This window comes from Lytechinus pictus, chromosome 10 (assembly GCF_037042905.1).
Source record: "Lytechinus pictus isolate F3 Inbred chromosome 10, Lp3.0, whole genome shotgun sequence".
Lineage (NCBI taxonomy): Eukaryota > Metazoa > Echinodermata > Echinoidea > Temnopleuroida > Toxopneustidae > Lytechinus > Lytechinus pictus.
Window position 1 is genome coordinate 17,710,980 of NC_087254.1, and position 22,089 is coordinate 17,733,068.

The following is a 22,089-nucleotide window of genomic DNA, read 5'->3' on the forward strand; positions in this document are numbered from 1 at the left end:
CACCACAACCTCCTCCACTACCACCATCACGACTCCAGTGCACCCATCACCATCGCCACTACCTTTACCACCGTCACCATTACCACTATAGGGTGTGTTAGTATATCCATGGTCACACGCTGGATTTGAGCTTAAAAGTTTACTATTTGCAACAGGATTCGAATAAATTTGATTTGGTGAATTAGTTGAAAACTTTCATTCCATAAAAGTGTGATAGAAGTTGATCATTTTATTCAATATTGCAGCCCAAATGATGAATTGCCATTGAATTCACCCAATAAATAAAAATGAATAATTAATGAATATTATCATCATTATTGTTGTTGTTATTGTTGTTATTATTATTAATATTATTATCATTATTATTATTGTAATTATTATCATTATTATTATTATTATCATTATTATTGTTATTATTATTATTATTATTATTTGGTTGGCGTCACCTGTTCCTGGGATGTGATTTCAAAGCAAACTGAATCACAATGATCCGCAGGTCTCTCCACCCGATATGATGGGGGGGGGGGGGGGGCGCAGGTGGTCCAATACACCGGGGTTTCCCCCTACTCGTATTATTCCCTACATGGGGCATCCATTTAACGTCCTATCCGAGGGACGGAGTGTTTTCCACTGTAACATAGCCTGCATCTACTCTCTAAATGCAAAAAAATATTTAGTCCCCAATCACACTCCTCTTGGAGTGATAATTGGGGCCAATCCCTTTGGAGTGAACTGTACATCATTTTTTAGAGTGCATTTAACTCATTTTGGAGTGAAGTGCAAGAAGAGGCACATGCACTCCAAAAGGTGTCATAATGCACTATAAAAGAATGTACAGTTCACTCCAAAGGGAAGAGGAATCGAGATTAGGGAGATTGGTTCATTCGCATTTAGAGAGTAAGGAACAGGGGGGGGGGGGTTACACACAACGCAGGCTTCAGTTATCCGCCCGGGGTGGATTCGATCCAGTCCAGTTTAGTCATTTATTTATTCATCTATCTATCTATTTATCTATCTATCTATCTGTCTGCCTGTCTGTCTGTCTGTGTGTCTGCCTGTCTGTGTGTCTGTCTGTCTGTCCGTCCGTCCGTCTGTCCGTCCATCCATCCATCCATCTATTTATTTATTTATTTATTTATTTATTATTTATTTATTTATTTACCATTATTATTATTATTTTTTTTTATTTATTTGTTTATTTATCCTTGGTCGCGGCTCCTCGTGTCCGATATGGAATCACTGGTCCGCTTCTGCTGCCGGGGTGGGCCTATCCTTCCTTCTCCTTTTCTGCCGGGGCTAGACTCGATAAGCTCTGCTTTTACTAGCCCTGATGGTCACATTAGTTACAATTGTATTTCAATTTTGTTGTATGTTTATCTCTTGTATCTCCTTTATATGTACACGAATCAATTTCTTCTTTCTTTTGTAATTTTCGGTAATATTCTGTAAGGTGTTTAATATGAAATAAATGAAATGAAAAAATGAAAAATGATATTTATTTATTTATGCAGCTTTATTAAAAAATGCAAGGTAATCCTTCGGTGCCCAAAGGCCTGCTTTACAAAAGAGCCCTGTAGACATTGACTTACAGACCTAATTATCAATAGTTTGTTTATACATATCATTTAGGCTAAATTTATTATTATACACATTTACAGATAATGTTGACCCCCGTAATCAAAGTAATATTAGATATAACCAAACCCTTATAAATTAAAGGTGATGCTCAGGGCTGAAAAGAATGATAAAAATCACAAATAGAGTAAATCAAACGAGCAAAGCACTAAAAATTCCACAAAAATCTAATAGCGATTATTTCATATCACAATGTCTCCCTTGCAACAAAATAAGTCGTAGCAATTATTATCTTACACATTGCATCAACAGTCAATCATTTTTTTAAAATACTTGGATGACAAAATTGAAATACGATATAATTTCATAATTATAATCAAATACAAAATTTGCGGGGATGATAATATGAATTATAATAACATGCAACATTTATATATCGCTTAATACAAAGGTTTCTAAGCGCTGCATATATACTATTACCCCTGTATTATTATAATGACATCATCAGCTTGTCCATTGCATAATCATGAAGATAGGCACAGAAACTGTTCTACAGAAATAATGTCAAAAATGAAAATGCCAAAAATAAAAATGCCATAACTTTGTTATACCTTGTCCGATTTCTATGAAATCGTTGAGCGTTTTATTAATTTTGTCTGATTTTATTGTATCTGCTCAAATCAAATTATTTTCAGCCTGGAGTACCCAATTAAGACAAAAATGTCATTTATACATCAAAATGTATCATGACAAAGGAAAAATAAACAAAATGCAATTCTCCGTAAGGTTATGTTCGTGTATGTGAGGGTGTGGGTGAGTGTTGGGGTGGGCAGGGATGAGTTGCCGTTTTCGGGCCTTTTCAAATCCGAATTCATGCAAGGGCTTATTTCTCCCAAGACCGTTGTGAACAATATACTAGTAATTACCAGTCATTAGGCACATATCCCATTTCCACTTTTCATTCGGGGCCCTCATTTTCACCCTAGCTGCATCCGATATCAACGTGGGGGTGCTTTCATTGTATACTTGGCTGGAAATTAATAAACATTAATTCAGTTCCAGTCAGTTATATAGCTTTTATCACTTTAATCAGCGTATTTCTGCGATGATGATTGAGATTAGTTTTAGATAATGATGTAATCTTCCAAAATTGCGAGCCCTTGATTGTTTTAGCTTCCAACGTTCAAAGCCATGCACATCTCTCACTAAAATGGAAATATTTTCGATTTCAAATGTTATAATCATCGAAATCCACAAATGGTTCTAAACCAGATAATAAAAGCTGAATTAAAATGTACTACAACCAGAAGCGGGAGGGTTCATGAAATATTTGCGAACCTCAGATCTAGGCCTGTGGATTGGCATTATTTTTTTCCAGTTTACAACAAGACGAACTCATGACAGTAATTGGTAGGATATGGACCGATCATGGCAGGACTTTATGGTGTATGCTCTACATTCCAATAAAATATGGGACAATGTGTTTACACTCGGCTGAAATCATGTAAAGACGAGATAACAATACATTCCCTCCTTTTGTTGGAAGCTGAACAGATCGAATAAGAGAGACAGAAAGAATAGTTGGGCGGACGGATAAGAGGCGGGTGAAGGTTAGGTGAAAGAGAGAAATATTTGATGAGGAAGGAGAAAGGGGGAGGGGTAAATATATTTTTTTTAAATAGAGAGAGAGGGCAGAGAAAGTACGAAGCGCGTCAGGAGACAATCAATAAAAACATATTTATTCATAACGTTTATAAAAACGAGATGAGTAAACCATGGACCTATGCATAGGTCCATATAAAACAAAGGGGATAGCCCGAGAAAGGTATATAGGTAGGTAGGTTGGAAGGTATAGATAGATAGATAAATAGATAGATAGATAGATAGACAGACAGACAGACAGACAGACAGATAGATAGATAGATAGATAGATAGATAGATAGATAGATAGATAGATAGATAGATAGATAGATAGATAGATAGATAGATAGATAGATAGATAGATAGATAGATAGATAGATAGATAGATAGAGATAGATATAGATAGATATAGATAGATAGATAGGTAGGTTGGTATAGATAGATATAGGTAGGTAGGTAGACAGATAGATAGATAGATCGACAGACAGATAGATAGATAGATAGATAGATAGAGATAGATAGATAGATAGATAGATAGATAAAAAGATAGATAGATAGATAGATATAGATAGATAGATAGATAGATAGATAGATAGATAGATAGATAGACAGACAGACATAGATAGAGATAGAGATAGAGATAGAGATAGAGATAGAGATAGATAGATAGATAGATAGATAGATAGATAGATAGATAGATAGATAGATAGATAGATAGATAGATAGATAGATAGATAGATAGATAGATAGATAGATAGATAGATAGATAGATAGATAGATAGATAGATAGATAGATAGATAGATAGATAGATAGATAGATAGATAGATAGATAGGTAGGTAGGTAGGTTGGTTGGTATAGATAGATAGAAAGATAGATAGATGGGGAGGGAAAGGGAGAGAAAGACAGGCAGACAGATAGAAAGAGGAAGCGAGAAGAGGATGAATATTGATAGATCTGAGGGGAAGGAGAATAGAGGGGAAGATGTGAAGAGATGAACAATAGAAGCAGAACGTTGAATGCTGCGGTATATATGGAGGCGATACGTTGAATTGGCAGGGCTTCGTGTCGGCATAGATCACAGAGAGTCGGCTTATTTTTATTGCTCGCGATAAATCATTAACACCCGTAAAGAGCGGAGTAATGAAGGCGGTATTCTCGCTTCGGTATCCCCGCACTAACAGTTCCGCGGTTCAACTTATTGTACATCCCCAGTATCCCCCCTCCCTGTAATATTCATGCCATCGTTTGTGATAGACGATTCGCCTTCCGACTTCATTCCTGCTTATTCATTGGCTTAGGAGGAGAACAGCGATCTAGAGATTCTATTTCTTTCTTCAAAAATTAATCGTCTGAGAATTATTTGTAAGAAACAAATTATTTACTATAGACCTACCGGTCGAGTATATGAATCTGAACACAGGAATTGAACATCTATAGCTAGACGGTAGACCCTTTATGTCACCGTTTTAAATGAGTCAGTGACGAAATCAGGTAAAGTCATATTAACCAAATATGTTGTTTCCTTTTGCCACCGGTATACCTCGTTGTTTCTGGCGATTTATTTTTGTTAATGATAGTTTAATATTTTGATTTATTAAAATATAGGACCATTATTTTTTGCTTGATCGACTTCCCTTGAAAAAAAGTGGCGAAATGAGAAGAAAAAGAAAAGAAAAAAGAGAGGCCAGACGTGGCATATTTTCCAAACAATATATGAGCGTGCCAATCGAGTGATTTTTTTTTAACTTTTTAATAAAAAAATCTTAATTTATGATTGAAAGGTGATGTATTTTCTTTCACCTACCCCCCCCCCCCCGTATCACACCCGTATACCAGTGCTTGAAATACTTGCGGATAGGCTATTGCATTTATTGTTAAACCTCATTTAATTGGTATATAATTTGTGGTACACTCAAATGATTGTATTGTTCACGACTGCTATATATATGCTATATATATGCTATATATATTTCATTATGTAGGCATATATCTATAAATTAGGCTATTTGGCCTAGAGGAAGAGAGCGGTGACTTTTGAGGTTTTCCCATAAATTCAACACTTTTTTCAAACATTGTTTCTCTTAAAACATCATGAAGTCACCCCATTGAAAAAATTATCTTTATACCAAGAGACCTATATATGCTATGGATATTTTTGTTATTTTGATTTTTTTTATTAAATTTATTCATTCATTTATTTATCTATTTTTATTTCCACTCATGGATTGAACGCTCTTATTATCTAAATGATGTTCTTTTAAAAGTGTTGTAATTGTTAATATCGGTGTCGATTCCAGCTTAAAAAATGAAGCTTCGTTCCATTTTTGGTGAAGGGAGGGAGGGTGTGTCGATGCGCAGGGACTTCTAAAATCCTCTTATTGCAAATTTCCAGAAAAAATGCCGTAAGATAAATACTCTCTTTTCAACTTGAAAAAATAAATAGAGTCTTTGTGATAAGTTTAGTTGCTTTCCTTGCTTGCTAATATGCTTTAAATAGTGTAAGGACTACCTTTTCAAAGAAAGAAACTAAAGAAAATTCTCCATAGAGCCTTTTTTTTAGTCATATATCTTGACCAACTGGTGATGGGGAAAGGACCCCAAATGTTTGTGATTATGATAATGTCTGAATATTTGAAAATGTTTGCCTGTTTTATCGCTATCGTATAATTTCAGAAATGTCAAGTATATCTATATTGGGCCTCATTTTATTTTGCTTCAGCATAATATAGGCCACATGAATATGTCAGAAACTTGATTACAAATGATGTTATCCCCCCTTTTAATATTCATATTTGGTATTCCTGTATACCACACTTATCACAATCACAATTGAATGCCAAGAGTCATAGAATGAACGCCCTGTAAATTCCAGGCGAGGAATAAAGCCAGGAGAGTCCAGGTTGTAAAAATAAAATACAAATAAAAAACGACGGCGAGTCATCACAATTGTAGCCAGTGAATTTTTACTGCCTGAATAAATCTCGACTGTGCATTTATACGACGCCGCTCTCCTAGTTTTCATTGTAAATAAAAGCGATGGACCATGTCATCAGTGCAGGAAGGAAGGCCAGGGAAAGAAACAAAATTAAGAACCAAACTTAATTTAATTTCAACAGACTTTTTACAAGAGGGTGACGGTATTTTGAAACCTCTAATCCAAACTATTTTAAAGGGATGTCATGATGTTTGTTGAATATACGAGAAGAGATATTCCTAGATGTATGATGTATTAGAACACTGATAAAATCCCATGCATCCGTGTAAATCAACATTTCTGCCAGGTTCAGAGATAAAGAAGGAAAAGAGCCAGGGTTAGGAGAAGAAAAATCTAATCATTTCTCACGCTACAATGACAGTGTGACCTGTTATGTTACAAGAGCAAACTTTTAGACTTTTAGATGAGTTTTGTCTTCTATTGAAGTTTTATTACGATAGTTTGCCTGTTCAGCCGATACAGTTTATCACATCGCTATTTATCTTATTGGAGTTTTCTGTGTTGCGTAACGCAACGTGCTTTGAATATTATCTATACCTTATCTATTTACGATTTGGTGAACACCCCTCTATTTCCTAGTGGAAGTGGTCCAGGCAACTTAATGAATTGCATTCTGATTGGTGCGGCTTGTCGTTTGTGTGTACGTCACTGCCCTTTGGGAGCTTTTCGGGCGGCGGGCATGTGCTTTGATGTTTCATGCACTTTGCAACACTGAGAACTTCCTAGGCCCTGTTTGTGTGTGTACGTGTGTGTGTATGCAGCATGAGCATCCAAAGTGACTTGCCATTTTATGCCCAGTTTCGCCATGCCTAGCGTACGAACGGTTTGCTTGCATCGAATCTGATCAGCGGTGAACATAATATTTCATTCCAATGATTAGAAGGTAAGGAAAGTGTGCAAGTTTAATCATATTGAGGAATTTTAGGCTAAAACTCAAAATTACCTTTTCATTTCCTTTAAATATCGTGTAACGATATGTTGCATCAAAACACGTTTAACTTGGAGTTGGATTGGACGGTCCGGCATGCACCACACATCGCACTCCCGTCCCGTGGCTTTCTCGGGGCGCTTATTTGGACCATGGATGCATAGAGCGAGACTACGTTACGCTGGCTCCATCTGCATGGCCGTTGGCGTTACTTTCTGTAGCTGAAGTCTGGACCATAATTCAAGAAAACTCTGCCCAAACTGGATTTCACGGATATCTACTATCTTGGATTATCACACAAGTGGATCATAAATAAAGCGTAAACAGAATTTGAGAATAACTGGTAAAACAGTGAGGTTCGATTTGTTCTTCGCATAACCCTGGACGTCGTGCCGTGGTACACAGTCAATGCGTGGTGGGCGCTATTTTTTGTAGCGCCGATCTTCGAGCTGCATCTTGTGTATCCGCACAATAGAGATCGAGAGAGCATGTATTTTGTGTAGGTTTAGGTCTCCTCAGTAGACTCTGGAGTATGTACTAAAGTATTAGACACAATTACAGCATAAATGCCTAGTATTAGTAGTAGTGGCACCTTGATTTGAATTTGAATGAATTGAAGTTGTGTGTTCACTGATCATTATTATAAAAAAAGTGTTCCATGGGGGACCATGCCGTTGAGGCAGAGGATCATGTTTTTATGAATGATCTCCATCTGACCAATCTTGTTCATTGAGGAAATCAATTCACCCCCTAACATATTTTTATATTAATGCAAGATCTCAAGTGCATTGTAAGAGTTAAATTATGTTACCTAATTTTAAATAGGTCATTATCTGCTAATTAAAATACTCGTAATAATGAATTCATTGTATTGTCACAAAGTGGTTTTTGATCTGGTGTAGTCAAATTTACCTTATTACATGTATCTACAAATTGAGCAGGGATAATTATGCAGTGAGCCAGTGACTTTGTTGTGGAACGTGTCAATTTATAAAGTTGTTCTGAATGGCATTCCATTGTTGTGGCGATTCCATTTGTGTCATATGGGACATTTAGAGAACGATATGTAGTCTTTAAACTGAATGCTTGATCAATAATTTTTTTTTTTTATGGCAATGATAAAGTTGAGCTAGTGATTTGTTTTTATTGGTGAATAAGAGGTGAAAATATTGCATGTCATACAGCAGGATTCCCAGCCCATCAGGGAAAATTATTTTACTCTTTTTCCAGTCGGAAAAATCAGGGAATTTGTTAAATATATTCTGAAAATACATGTTATTCACTGCAACAACTTTAAATAGAAAACATGCAAAACTGGGAATGGGTTTAAATAATTATCAGGGAAGTTTTAAAGTTCATCAGGGACAAACCACAGAATTTTGTTTTTTGGCAAAGCTTGGAACCCAGAAATAGAAAATAATAGTAGGCCTAACGAGTTGGCGGTAATAGTCAAATATGACTGGTCGCCATTAATATCCAACAAACAACAACAACAACCTGTACAGGACATCTCTGCGTCCAGTACGACAAGCGATATTTTCACCTCTTATGCACCCATGGAAAGATTTTTTTTTTTGGGGGGGGGTTGTTATTTTTTCACAAGACTACATGTACCATGTAGAACTTTGTTATTACCACAAAACAAATTGAAGTTCCTTGTTTGTTTGGACAGCGGTTTAGAAGAATTTGTGAAAATGACTAATTTTTCTAGCATGGAATCACCCTTGTAGATCAAACATTAGATTAAACCCTTTTATTCTTGCACCATATTACTCTAGGAAAAAGTCTTAATTTCGAATTCATAAGAATTTCAGTGTCAAAGACCTTGACAATTAACCAGCTTTAAAGACTTACGTTACTATGGGTTTCCTCGTTGCACAATATCACAGTTCGTTCTCTCTCCTTGAACTCATTCTCTCAAATATAAACAATTTACAAGTCAAATCATAAAGATAATAATAATAACCTCATATTTACCCAGAGTAACCACAATTTCCAAAAACTGTTTGCCCAGCAAGCCCTGCTTAACATGAAAATGTTTAACATTGAAAATGCGATCACTGGAACGATATCACTGGAACGACAGTGATAGAAAATGTTAACTTAATAACTAGGCCTATAGCCTGAGAATTTCTGTCCCAATTCTAGTGGATGCAAACATACACTCTAAATTACAGGGATTTAAAATAAGTCCAGATGGACTGTAGCTAGGGACCAATCGATTTCTGAATTTAGTTTTAATCCTAACGACTTAAATTTATATCTCAAATGATTTAAATTTAAATCTTTCGAGATTTAAAAATGAATCTTAAGGATTCAAACTAAATCCGGAATTCGATTGGTCCCTAACTACAGTCCATGTGGACTTGTTTTAAATCCCTGTAATTTAGAGTGTAAGACAAAATAGGCCTAAGACAAGCAGCATCTTTTAAGATACTATGCGATTTTCTGTTCACAGTTGTAGGCCTACTTTTAAAATACAGTACCCTATTTTGAAGCAATATTGTCAATTTGAAATCACCATGCATGTACCAGTACTTGTAGAAAGTTAATTGAGACTGTTTTAGCACTGAGCTTGTAGGCGTGGGAGTATCTGGGGTAAGTTTGATAATTAATCTTTATATTTAGGGGTATGATGCCCCCTCGATGTTTTGTTTCATTTTTCAGTGGCTCTGCAAAGTCTAATGACTTCTTTCTTTGCAGTCTTGCACAACTTGTGAGACAATTTGCAACCTACTGGTATTAAAAGATACACAACGAAAAGGTCTTACCAGATTTTTATATTAATTTTTGTCAATGTGCTTTGTGTACAAAGTCAGAAGAAGGTAAAATTTGTACTTTAGGAGGAGGATCATTTGTCATTCCAGTTTGTCTGCATAATTAATTTAGGGTTAGATTTATTATGTTGATTGGTCTGGCAAATTGAAACCCTGTCCTTTCGGATACTTAGCACAAGTTCTCTACATCGATTTTATATAGTGTAGCTTAGGAAATATGTTTAATAAGTTTTTCCTTTCAAATAAAGTTTAAAGTTGGTCAGTTGGAACCCAATTTGAAAATGTATGCCTTTGGGACTATCTTCAATCTGTAGTTGTGTCTTTTCAGCACTTATTTGTAGGCAAGGGCCTTAGGGGAATAAATTATTGTATGATGGATATTTTTCCTTCTGTTGATAATGGGCTGTACTTTATTTTGTATTTAATCCAATGTAGGGGTAGGGGATGTGGACTATTGTGTGATTAAAGTTCCAGTCAATACCAACAACAATTTTATGTGAACAAATTTAGAAAAAAATGTTTTTGACAAGCATTGTAGCACCAAAAAGTTTCATTCGAATCAGAAGTGAAATAAGAAAATGCTTTGTTTGATATATAGGCATATACATGTATGTTATCAGCAAATACATGTAAAGCTGATATGGTGATGTACATTGTAACACATTACACAAAATATAATTAAATAGCCTATTAATATTAAATTTCAATCATTTTATGTCAAAGATCTCCAAATGATATATGAATTTATGATTATTTTACATTTTACACGTAAACAAAAAGATGTTAAATTTGATATTGTAGGAAAAAAACTTGAGATATTATATAATTTCATATTATTGGCCTACAGCTACACGTTCATGATCATGTAATGAAAGACAAAAGAACAGTGTGTGACATTGGTTCTCTATTTATAATGTAGGCCTAGGTGAAAGTAATGGGACCACCTGCCAGTTATGATTCCTCACTCTATCTCACTCAAACAGCTTTCTGCCAATTATGTCTGCTACAAGTGTAAAGCTTAATATTTTTTAGAAATATAATGTTGTATTTTTCCTTATATCATATTTACATTGAGGGCCTGGTTGCTTTATACATGCATATTGTAGGCTAGACATACAGGTGTTGTAAAATATTTATTTCACAGTCGCAATCAGAAATTCAGAAGGTACTGTAGGCTTACATGAACTGTACAATGTAGTTTGTTGAGTCAGAATTGCATTATCTTACATTGTACACAGTATTGATCTAGTAATTTCTCTTCAAAAATAAAAGTAGGTCTAAAAAATGTACGTGCACATATTACAATGTTCTGTAATTTTGAGATAGTTTAGATGTAGTGTATGTACATGTATGTGTATTGTAAAGCAAGACAGGAAACGCTTTATAATATACACTGTAAACTACTCCTTTTTTAAATGTGCAGTGATTTTGAATAATTTAGGTTTTCTAGATATTGCTGCATAAGCTCCTCTATACATGTGGTAGTTCAATTCACAGTGGCATACTATGTAATATCGTGTCAGCTTTCTGTTCTGTGCACACTGAATGTTGTGCTTCAACTTCTACCTCTGACAAAACATGGAGCAGTGTTGGCACTGCCAGAAGCTAAGGCTTGGATTGTATCTAACAAAAGGGGAGAGAGCTGGCTATTCAATACAATTGCACTGGCCTGCAAGTCTAAGAATACATAAGAGAAGAAAGAAAGGAGGGAGAGTGTGAGAGAAAGAAAAAGCCTAGTGAGTCTGAATAGCACTGCACAACCAACCAACCCAGTGAGTGAATGGCTTTTGTCAAGGTAGTACTCAATGGACGAATCATATGAGCAGGTTAGCTCTTTATATTCTACAAGGAATGCAAGAATTCAAAGGAAAATGATAACAGTGGGAGAGGGGATGTGATGGTCATCAGCTACTTGACCAGTTTTCTCGATTGGAAAACAAGAGATTGGTTCCATCGCAAGACTTGACCTCTTTAATGTATGTTAATCAGATGGCTGGCTTTTGAGTCTACATTTATTATGTATGCTGCTGTTCTGTGCATAGCAAATGCACACGTTGGCTGTGCTTCGAACTCAGAGTAACCACCGCAAGTTACATTATATACGTGCATGTATGTGCATGCGATTGAGGTAGGAAAGCGCAGCTTGTGAGCGTAAGGGTGCATGCGAAGCTGGCTTTCGTCTAGAATTTGCGTTTGTTGAGTGGTGAAAAATCTATAGAAGGAATTTGAAATATTGCAAGGGAACAGGCGTCAAAAGGACAGCTATGAATGTAAAATCTGTTTTATAAAAAAATTCATTGAATTTTGTTTAAGAGAGGAGATTTTGTAAGTTGATTTTTGTCCAGATTTGTTGCATGTATACATTGTATGTATTTCATGTTTACCATATGAAGTATTGTACAGTATTGTATGTCAGCTTGGAATTTCAGTATTTTATCAAGGATAAGTTCTTTAATATGAAAAGGTGAAACTGAATGCATTATTGAGCTCAAGAATAATTTGCTACGTATATACACTTTGTTCGAATTTAAAAAATATTACTCCAAATATATTATATACGTATTACATGTATTATTGTAGAGAGAAATTGTTTTAAGATCTTTTGAACATTATGCTGAGATTTTGAAGTTTCATCTATTACTAGTATGTTTTTTTTGTCACCATGTACATGTACACATTGTATTTCCATTTTTATGCAGCAGTAGTGCGACACACTTTAGACATTCTGTTGTTGTATTTTGTTTTGTACTCGTAGCAGCAGTCATCATTGAGAAAGGTCAAGATGAGTCCCAGTTCTATTTTGTTGAAATTCAAAACCCATATGTAATCACAGAATTTTAGAAAAATAATCTACTTACCTTGATTCATTTTGGTGTGTTTCATTTCATTATTCACACAGAATCTGTCAATTTTCAATTCACCTTCATCATTTTTAATTTCTTTTGTTTTTGAATTTTGTTTTCATTTAGATTTTGACACAAACTTATTGAGTGGGATGGCAGGCACATTTGTAAATGAGTGAACAACCTAAGATGTTAAGCCACCATGAGTCTGGAAGTGTATAGGTTCTTAGCTGATAGCGGAGGGAGTCAGCTTTCGGAACGACCTCCAGTACCTGGAGAAGAGACTGAGGATAGAGGTAGTGTGTCATCGAGTGTTAAAAGTGGGAAGCAAAGTGACCAGTCAGCAGGTACTCCAAGACGGTCAAATTTGAAGGATGCCACTTTTAAAGGAGGAATGTTGGAAGGGGCACCACTTGGTTTCGAACCAGAAGGTTCGGCATCTGTGACGCCGCCGTACACAAGATGGACAGAATCCTTGCATGCATTGCTTTCGGACGAGGATGGGATTCAGCTTTTCAAACACTATCTTATTCAGGAAGGTGCAGAGAACCCTCTGTTATTCTGGCTTGCCACGCAAGGATTCAAGAAGAAGTCTGATAGTGATCCTGTCAGAACTGATCTTGCGAAACTAATTTATAGAAGATTTATCAAGAAAGATGGACAACAGGTCGTAAGGCTGCATGGCTCGACAAGGAACCATGTAGCAGAATCAATAAGAACTAACAAAGTAGACAGTAATCTGTTTGATGCATCGCAGATGGAAGTAGAGGAATACATGCGGGAGACATCCTATCCTATGTTCCTCAAGTCAGATGTTTATGTGCAATATGTGAATAATGGTGGGGTTAGTCCTAAGAGTTCTGAAGGATGCTCCAGTAATGGTAGTAATAGTCATCCTGCACAGGCAGGCTACCTCCCAACTTTGCCGGAGGATTCAGAACTTTCAGACCTTCCACAAGCGGGGTCTCTCACAGCAGATCTCTTGTTGAGGAGTAGTCATCACAGGCATAATACAGACAGATATCAGGACAGGTAAGCCAGTTTTGTTTTCATCCTCTCACCATCTAATTGCTCTTAAAGTGATCATTTCACTTTGTTTTGATCTAAAAAAATATCATTTCGTATCTTAAAAATGTGCTAAAAATACCATCCCAAAAGTTTTAAAGTATCATATCAACAAGAACAATTTTAAATCATTGGAGATGTACATTAAGCCAAAGTTTGAAAATAATTGGGGGTTGGTTTCAATGACTGTGTATAAAGCAAATCTGTGCTCTACAACACATTAACTTTAGATGAACACAGCATGACCTACATACAGTGTGTACTACATGTAGGTATACACTGAATGTACAGTGCAGCTGATAATAGTGTGTGTACACACAGCAGAAGGCAGTCAATACAGCCAACAAACTTTTTGAATTTATGAAAACTGGTCATAAGCTGAACCCGTCTACCAGACGGTTCTCAAAATCAGGCTAATAAATTGCTTCTTGTATCTAAATAATAGAGTTTTTCATCCAACAGTGTACATTGTGGTCTGCTTCAGGATCTTTGAGGACCCCTCCCCATACCTTTCATTACATACCCGAATGCCCTATGTGTTATATATCCCTGAAAGAAATTTTAAAGTTTGAAACTACATGTACCAAGTAAATGAAGAATATTGATTTCTGGAATTTCAGCTGATAGTTACCTAGTTAGACTATTAACATCAATGTTTACATGTGGGACTTAAATGAGACTGGATCAGACTCTTACGATGCCAACAAAACTTTGCTATTTAATGGATAGAAATATAATTATTTATTTTTAAATTATTTATGTGTTTTGCCTTCTTTCTTTGACTATTTGGAATCAGAAGCAAGATGTGTCTGTCGAGGATAGTTCCTGACACTCAAAATTACGTTTGGGTCTGACATGATAGACATACATGTACATGTCGGCCTAGATATATGTCCCTACATGTACATTATCATGCAACTATGAACTATGCATGCATGACCCACAATTCCAATCTAGTAGCCAATACACGGCCAGAAAAGGATTTTAAAAGTATAAATTATTTTTGTACTAGATATTTGTTCAAAGTAGATGATTCTCTATAACGTATTCTTGAATTATCCATTGGCAGAAAATGCATTTGTATTTGTATTGCAGACTTGATTTTTGTTGGCTTTGCCAAAATCTGATTCCCTCTGATTAAGTCCCACACATGCAGGCCTGCTTAATACATGCACATTTCAAAAGGTCTTTTCTGATGTTTTTTGTTGTATGAAAAAGACAATGTTGTGGTTATTGTTTTTCAAAAATTATCATTAAAATAAACACATTCTTTGCAAACAAGGCTTCTGTAGTATTCGTAAATTATTTTCCTCATCCAGCATTAGCCATTTTAATATTAAAGTGATGGGAAAAGGAGTTTTTCAGCAAGTTGCCAATTGTGCAGGGAATTGATATTTCTGCCACCAATCTGATACCTTGTTTATGGTCCATAATATTGGTGTCCTTGGTCCCATAGGCTAGCTTGCAGCTCACACAGTCCAATCTAATTTACTAGGTTTGAGTACGGTCATGCACTGCACACGACCTTTGGTTGTACTTCTCTTTTTCCTCCCAAGTGCAAGCCTGTCTGAGTGGATAGATGCCCACTATCATGTCATCTGCATTATTGTGGTGTGGTCACTTTCATTTTATATGATGGGAGAGGTAATTTAGATGGCCAAGGTGTATTGCATCTCAATAGGGCCTGGTGTTGGATAGGAGAGTTTCCTTATGGAATTGATGGATAATTTAGAAGGGTCACTCTATTGGAGTAGCTATGAGGATCTCAATGTCATCATGAATAAATCATCATGTGGTACTTACTCTGTTTATTTAAAAATTAATCCTTCTAGTATGAGTGTGGGCACAAATCCTGCATCTATTATTTTTATTATTATAATGCACGGATTTGAAACATTGAAATGTAACGGAGAGTTCTAGCAACATTCTTAGTTCTACAATGTACAACATTTATTATAATTTTTATGAAATATAAAAAATTCAAATAAAATTCATGACAAAGCAAATACGAAACAGTGACACAACATTTAATTAATAATTTCTCACTCAAAGACTGGGGTTCCTTATTATTCATTCAATTACTTTTCCTATCTATTTGTAGTTAGTGATAATTATAGTGATGACAGACATAAACCAAATATTTAGGCACACGGCCTTTGAACAAAGGTTTGGTGAAATTAGAGAAGTGGGAGATCTGGTGAAGCTATGATCCCCCTCCCTTTAATAGTGACATGAATGCTACCATTTTCCTTTGGGGCTCTACCCCTCAGGAAAATAGTTCTTCCTCCATGGTTCAAAATTCAAACCACCTCTTACAGCCGTACATATAATTTGTTAACTACATGTATTAGCAGCGATCTAATTGTGACTTTTAAGATGTGTGAGAGGTTAGTTTTAATAGCCTATGGAGGTTCTTGATGATAGTGCTCTTGAATGAAGAGGCTACTCCAGCGTTATCCATTAAACATCCCTGTCATTCAAATCACAAGGTATAAAAATTAGATCTCCAATTATTAATACCTTCATTTTTTGGAATACAGTGCAGGTTTACATACAGTATAATATGGTACAGAAACCCTGACATCAAGCTGTATGTATTTACAATATAAATGCATCGTGGATAAGTTGCCCCTGTTTACAAGTTATCCATATTCTTGGTCCCCAGATATTCTACTATTAAATGTGCAAGTAGATAATGTACTGCATACTGTATTCAAGTAATGTATTCAAATAAAATTTGGTAGATTACTTTACATGCTTTTGAAAATAACTACTCATTAAAAAAAAAACCTTGGCCCAAAATTACTGATATCTAGAATTAAAAAAGAGATCTTTGAAGGTGTATTCTATTGCGGCCAGGTATTTTCCAGTGGAGGTAGTGTTTTTACTTTAACTCCATCACTGATGGGTTTACATAGGGTATTTTGTTATATAATAGTGATAAAGGATAATCATTACATCTGGGATAGGGGCATTTTATTGTGGGATGGGGAGGGGGGGGGGGGTGGAATCTTCTTATTACATGTATTTGGCAACCAGTCAGTTCGACTAAATAAACATTTGTCAATTCTGTTTTCTTAAAAAAAATACATGTTGGCCTAGAGGTATATCTTTCTTTCTTTCTTTCCCCCTTTAACCACTTTTCCCCCTTTTCCCACTTTCCCACTTTTCCCTCCTTTTCCCACTTTTCCCCCTTTTCCCATTTTCCCACTTTTCTTCTTTTCCCCCTTTTCCCCTCCCCCCTTCCCCCATTCTTTTCCCCTTATTATTAATAGAACTTTTAGTTTACATGGCACGTATCAATATATTAAGAAAAATAATAGGCAAAATAGCCTTTGGTCAAGACCTTGTAGGGAATAATTGAGTTATGATCTTGGCATCTTTACTCTTATAATCCTGAATCAAAGATAAACAGTTTGTTTCCTACATATTTTTTGATTGATTTCCACCACTACCTATTCGTAAGATACATGTATGGCCTCATTTTTTATATTCATGAGTATTTTATGAAGGCGTTGCAAACTACATGTACATGTACAAGTAGGCCTATTAGAAAGCATTAGAATATAGTAATTTAATGTGTTTATTAGTACTTGTTACATACTGTACTTCAAATATTACATACTTTCTGTGTACATACAGTACATGTACATTTACATGATGTATTTGAAGGTAAAAGGTCTAAATTCAGGCTTGAACCTAGATCAATTTGAGAGGTTTCATAATACCCATGTTTATTAAATTACAAAGCTACATGTACATGTAAGAGAATAAGGAGCAAGATTTGTTAATCCATTGAATATGTAGTGTTGTATTAAACTTTAATAAGCTAATCAGTGTCCCAAGTCCCCAAATAACATTCATCATAGAGATTCAAGAATGGAGATAGTTTGATTTGTATGCTGTTTACAAAGCAGTGGTATACCAGCTACTACAACATTGGTGGTCTTTCTATATTGCATGTAGGCTTTGTTACCAGTTGGTTTTACATGTAGGCCCACATGTGCATGTATATTCCTGTAAATTGAAGACCTGTTCAGGATTAGAAAATGCATCTTTTTACAATTTTATAAATGATTGTGGTCTGTTTAATAGGGGAAGTCCATCCCAACCAAAAGTTGGTTCGAATAGAAAGACAAAATCAAGTATAAAGCATGACACTGAAAATGTAATCAAACTGAATGTACATGTTATTTTAAACAGTTATGTAATTTTAAATTTTCGCCTAATTTCACAAAAAAAATGTGCACGTAGGCTGACATAGTACATGTACAAGGATTTCCGTGTCAGTACATACTGAGGGAACTGTATTATTGTGCGTGTTTTATTCTAATGAAATATGAAATAATTCTATTTCCTCTTCTTCATGTGTTCAAGTTTTATTCCACTCTGAATGAACGTATAGAATTGTGATCGTTGTGGTTCAATGGAGAGCTTCCTTATTTTCATATCTGCAAAAATTGAAATTATGCAGACAGTAACATAAAGTAACATTGATATTTTAATTGAAAATAGTAAACAAAAAATAAATTCTTCAGGGAACAATTTTGCTTTACAAATTTGAATAGCATGTTTGGTCATAAGAGAAAGCCTCTCAACTAGTAATGTACAGTCCTATGTAAAAATATGCTATACAGTACATATGTACAAAAGACTTAATGCATAGCAGTCTTAAAAAAATGTGGAGCAAATTGCGATGCGATATCAGGGAAATTACTGGTATTCCTTGTCCTTACATGTAAGTGTATCCAAACCTACATGTACAGTAGGTTCATATTTTAACAATTTCATCTAGAGCCTGGTAAGGAAGGCTATGCAATAAATATCCTCCCTGCATGATTGCATGTGTCTATCTATGAATATTTGAGTCAAACTGGGTGATTGGTGTGGCCCTTTACTTCTTTAAAGAAGTATCCAATGGTACAACATGTACATGTACATTTATTTACTCATCGGATTTTATTTACCGGTACACAGAAATGATCTAAATTCATGTTTAGAAATGATTAGAAATTAGTGAGAGGACAGTGGTCCTTCGCATGTTGTACTGATTTGACTTTTTTTTACATTACATGTGAACCTAAACTGGGAATGTAGGCCCTATACATGTACATGTACAATGTATGTACATTGATTATAGCCAGGCTAAAAGTCATTTCTTATTGTTAGGGGCTACTTTTCACAACCTACTGCATAAATCAACCACATTTGATTTGCTTTAATACAGCAGTGAATGGGGATTTTCCAGTTCTCTTTTGATCACTTTTTTTTTTTTTGGGGGGGCGGAATTGCCCCAAGCCCCAGTGCAATCCCCCCTGATTATGCTGATGAATTAGAGAGCTGTGAAGGAGACCAGGCAAAAATGGAGCACAGTTTGATGTTGTTTCAAAGAAGAAGGGTCAAAATAAAAAAAGAAGAAAATGAGAAAATGGCTTCCCACTGAGACTTTGTGTGGTCCAGCCTCCTGAGATTCTTGGCAGTAGGACTTTGTCCAAACAGTCCCAACATAGAATTGGAACACGTTTGGGGTGAGAGAACCTGCTTTCATACCAACTACATTTTAGTATTTTTTGTCATACTTACAGTATAGGCTACCTGGTATATTATGCCATAAATCTACCCAGTTCAGTAAAAAATGCCAGGTGTTTTCCAGTAAAAAATGCCAGGTGTTTTCCAGTAAAAAAGCAAAATATGTGTAAAATATTCTCAAAAGAAAATACCAGCAAGTTGTACATGAAGGTAATTTGTCAATTTTTTTGTCAAAATTGTTGGAAATTTAGCAGGAATATCTATTATTAAAGGGCGCAGGCATTTAGAATGCATATATCTGATATAAATGCAATCTTGAGTACTGTTGCTCCCTCATAACTCAGCAACTTTATAATCTGATTCAGATAGATTTTTACCCCCAAATGTTTATGCTCTGTTTTGGGGCCTGGGTTGCTGGGACGAGTTTTTGTATAATTTACAGGTATTTTTATAATAAAGAGGGTATGAAAGCACCCTTAATCTTAAATAGGAGGTGAGGTGGAAATTGTCTCTTCATTCCCTTGCTTGTAGGAGGCTGAAATTAATTTTTTAACCCTTAGGCTACATACCTTCTCCATGGACATGCCGATGTGAAGCAGGCATTTCCCTCATACTCAAGTTATAAATCTTTGAGCAGAGCTTCATTGCTGGATTACATGTACATAGTTCCCTTTTTTCTTCTTGAGAATTATTGGAGTCAATGACAGTGTTGAATTATTAGGCCCATATATCTATCTGTGAGCAATTTTCAGCAAAAAATGTTCCTTTGTAAAACTTACCCGACAGCATCATACTGTACCTATACCTTCACAGGCCTTTTTTTTGGGGGGGGGGGGGGGAGGGGCTAGAGAAAATGAATTACACCTACATGTACTGGTACTTAAAGAAAAATTATGATGGTCATGTTATTACTTGAATGGGCAACATTGATTTGACCATTATGATGTAATTATAAATACCAATATTAAGGTTCACAGGTATGTTTCTGTGGCACTGATTGGATGCCTACAACATGTACTTGTAGCCTACAAGCGTATGGTATATTGCATCATGTGCATGAATCCATGCTTGTAGCCTACATCATGTACCATGCATTCAACGCAGAGAACTGGCTTTAAACTAGATTAGAAAAAGAAAAGTGACTGTCTTGTCCTGTTTAAAGCGAGTGCAGTGACAGGGAGAAAGCCAATACACCACCCTGGCCCCATTTTATTATAGTTCATTTGACCTTTGACCAACGATACTGGAATGTCCAAACAAAGTACCATTTGCACAACATGGCAGAGCCCGGTATTGGTTGCACTGTGGTAGTACATGTAGTCTTTTCTTATATACCCATTCAGCTAGGAGTCGCGCTCATAACAATGTTTGATAGGAATTGCTCAAGCAGTCAATCACATTGTGATATCTTTCGAATAAAATACAACTAATAATGGGTGAAAGAGTGATGATAATCCTGTCCAAACCCTCAATCAAAGGGATTCATGTTGCATTACATATCAGATGCCTGTGTGTACGTTCACTATTTCGTTTATTTCTTTGATGCCGGATCGATTTGTGCAATCAGTCAGAATACATAAGCCTACATGTAGTTGAATACAGATCTTGTATTTGATTTAAAATTTCTTGTTAAAAACCTAGAATGTCTGCCTACATTCATGTAGTTTGTAAGTCTTTGTACATTGTACGTGCAGGGCGTCTGGACATAAGGAGACTAGTGGTCTCAAAGACCAACAGAAGAGGTGGTGTAAGAAAACAAAGTAAATACAGTGTTCAATTCCATGCAATCTCTGCCAAGACCAATGGTATGTGTGTGTAGTGTATTATATGACCAGTACCTTACATATCACCTTTGGTCAAATAGCTAGTGGATCTGTGGATGTACATGTATTGGTATTTCAGACTGGTCATGCAGTGCCATTGAGGGGGCTGTGCATACTTGGGATGGTCATATGGAAATTTGGAATGAAATTGAATCCCACATTTTTCATGCATGCAATCTGCAGCATTTATCCGGATATTCCTTGAAAGCTAGAAATGGTGGAAACAGTGATATGGGGCAATATTACCAGTACTTGCCACTGAAAATTTATTTCAGAGATTGCACACCCGAGCACTGCAAAATATGTGTTGGCCCTGCATGTATACAATAGACCTGTTATGTATTTTCTATATAGGTGACATTGGAGGCTTTACATTTCGGTTACATATTTGAACTGCTGATATATCTACTAGGTCTACATGTTAGCTTTGTATAAATAACCAACTCAGTAAAAAGAACCAGTCAATATAGGTTTTTAGAATGTTGATGGTGAAGTGTCATATAGGCCTATAGATACGTACCCTTATACATGACAATGGCAAAATTATTTGTCATTATATGTCATTGGGATTTAGGATGGGAATTCCCAATTTTAAAACAATAAGTATAATATTTGTATCAAGATATTAAATATACATGTACATGCAGTTGACTATCCCTTAAGGTAGGATTTAATTGCTAAGAATGAGATTGTTTGGGTATTCAAAAAACCCTGTCAACATGGATACAATTGACTTAAAGAGAAATGCCAGTTGTGGTAATGATCTCAAAATTACTTTTTACAGAATCCAATATAATGACCACCCAAGTGTCTGTTTGTATGAATAAAAAATATGTGCCAAAGGATTCTGGAAGAAATTGTGTTATTGCTGAGAAATAAACAAAATAAGCGCGGATTCGGGCACATCCGTC

The 22,089-nt window shown here is 35.7% G+C and overlaps 1 protein-coding gene across 5 annotated transcripts in view; it reads left to right on the forward strand.

Moving 5' to 3' along the window:
* The first annotated feature begins 4,343 nt into the window (after positions 1-4,343).
* The window catches only part of LOC129269188 (axin-1-like), a 45,368-nt gene continuing 27,622 nt past the window's right edge, over positions 4,344-22,089 (forward strand). Inside the window, exons 1-2 of one of the 5 annotated variants that reach the window (XM_064105455.1) lie at positions 4,344-4,709; positions 12,888-13,793. In XM_064105455.1, the coding sequence (XP_063961525.1) occupies positions 12,964-13,793 (830 nt within the window). In that variant the 5' untranslated portion in view covers positions 4,344-4,709; positions 12,888-12,963. Of the gene's footprint in view, positions 4,710-6,860; positions 7,097-7,241; positions 7,641-11,625; positions 12,047-12,887; positions 13,794-22,089 lie in introns of those variants that run through there. The other 4 variants (XM_054906649.2, XM_054906652.2, XM_064105454.1 and 1 more) reach the window with 4 other exon arrangements.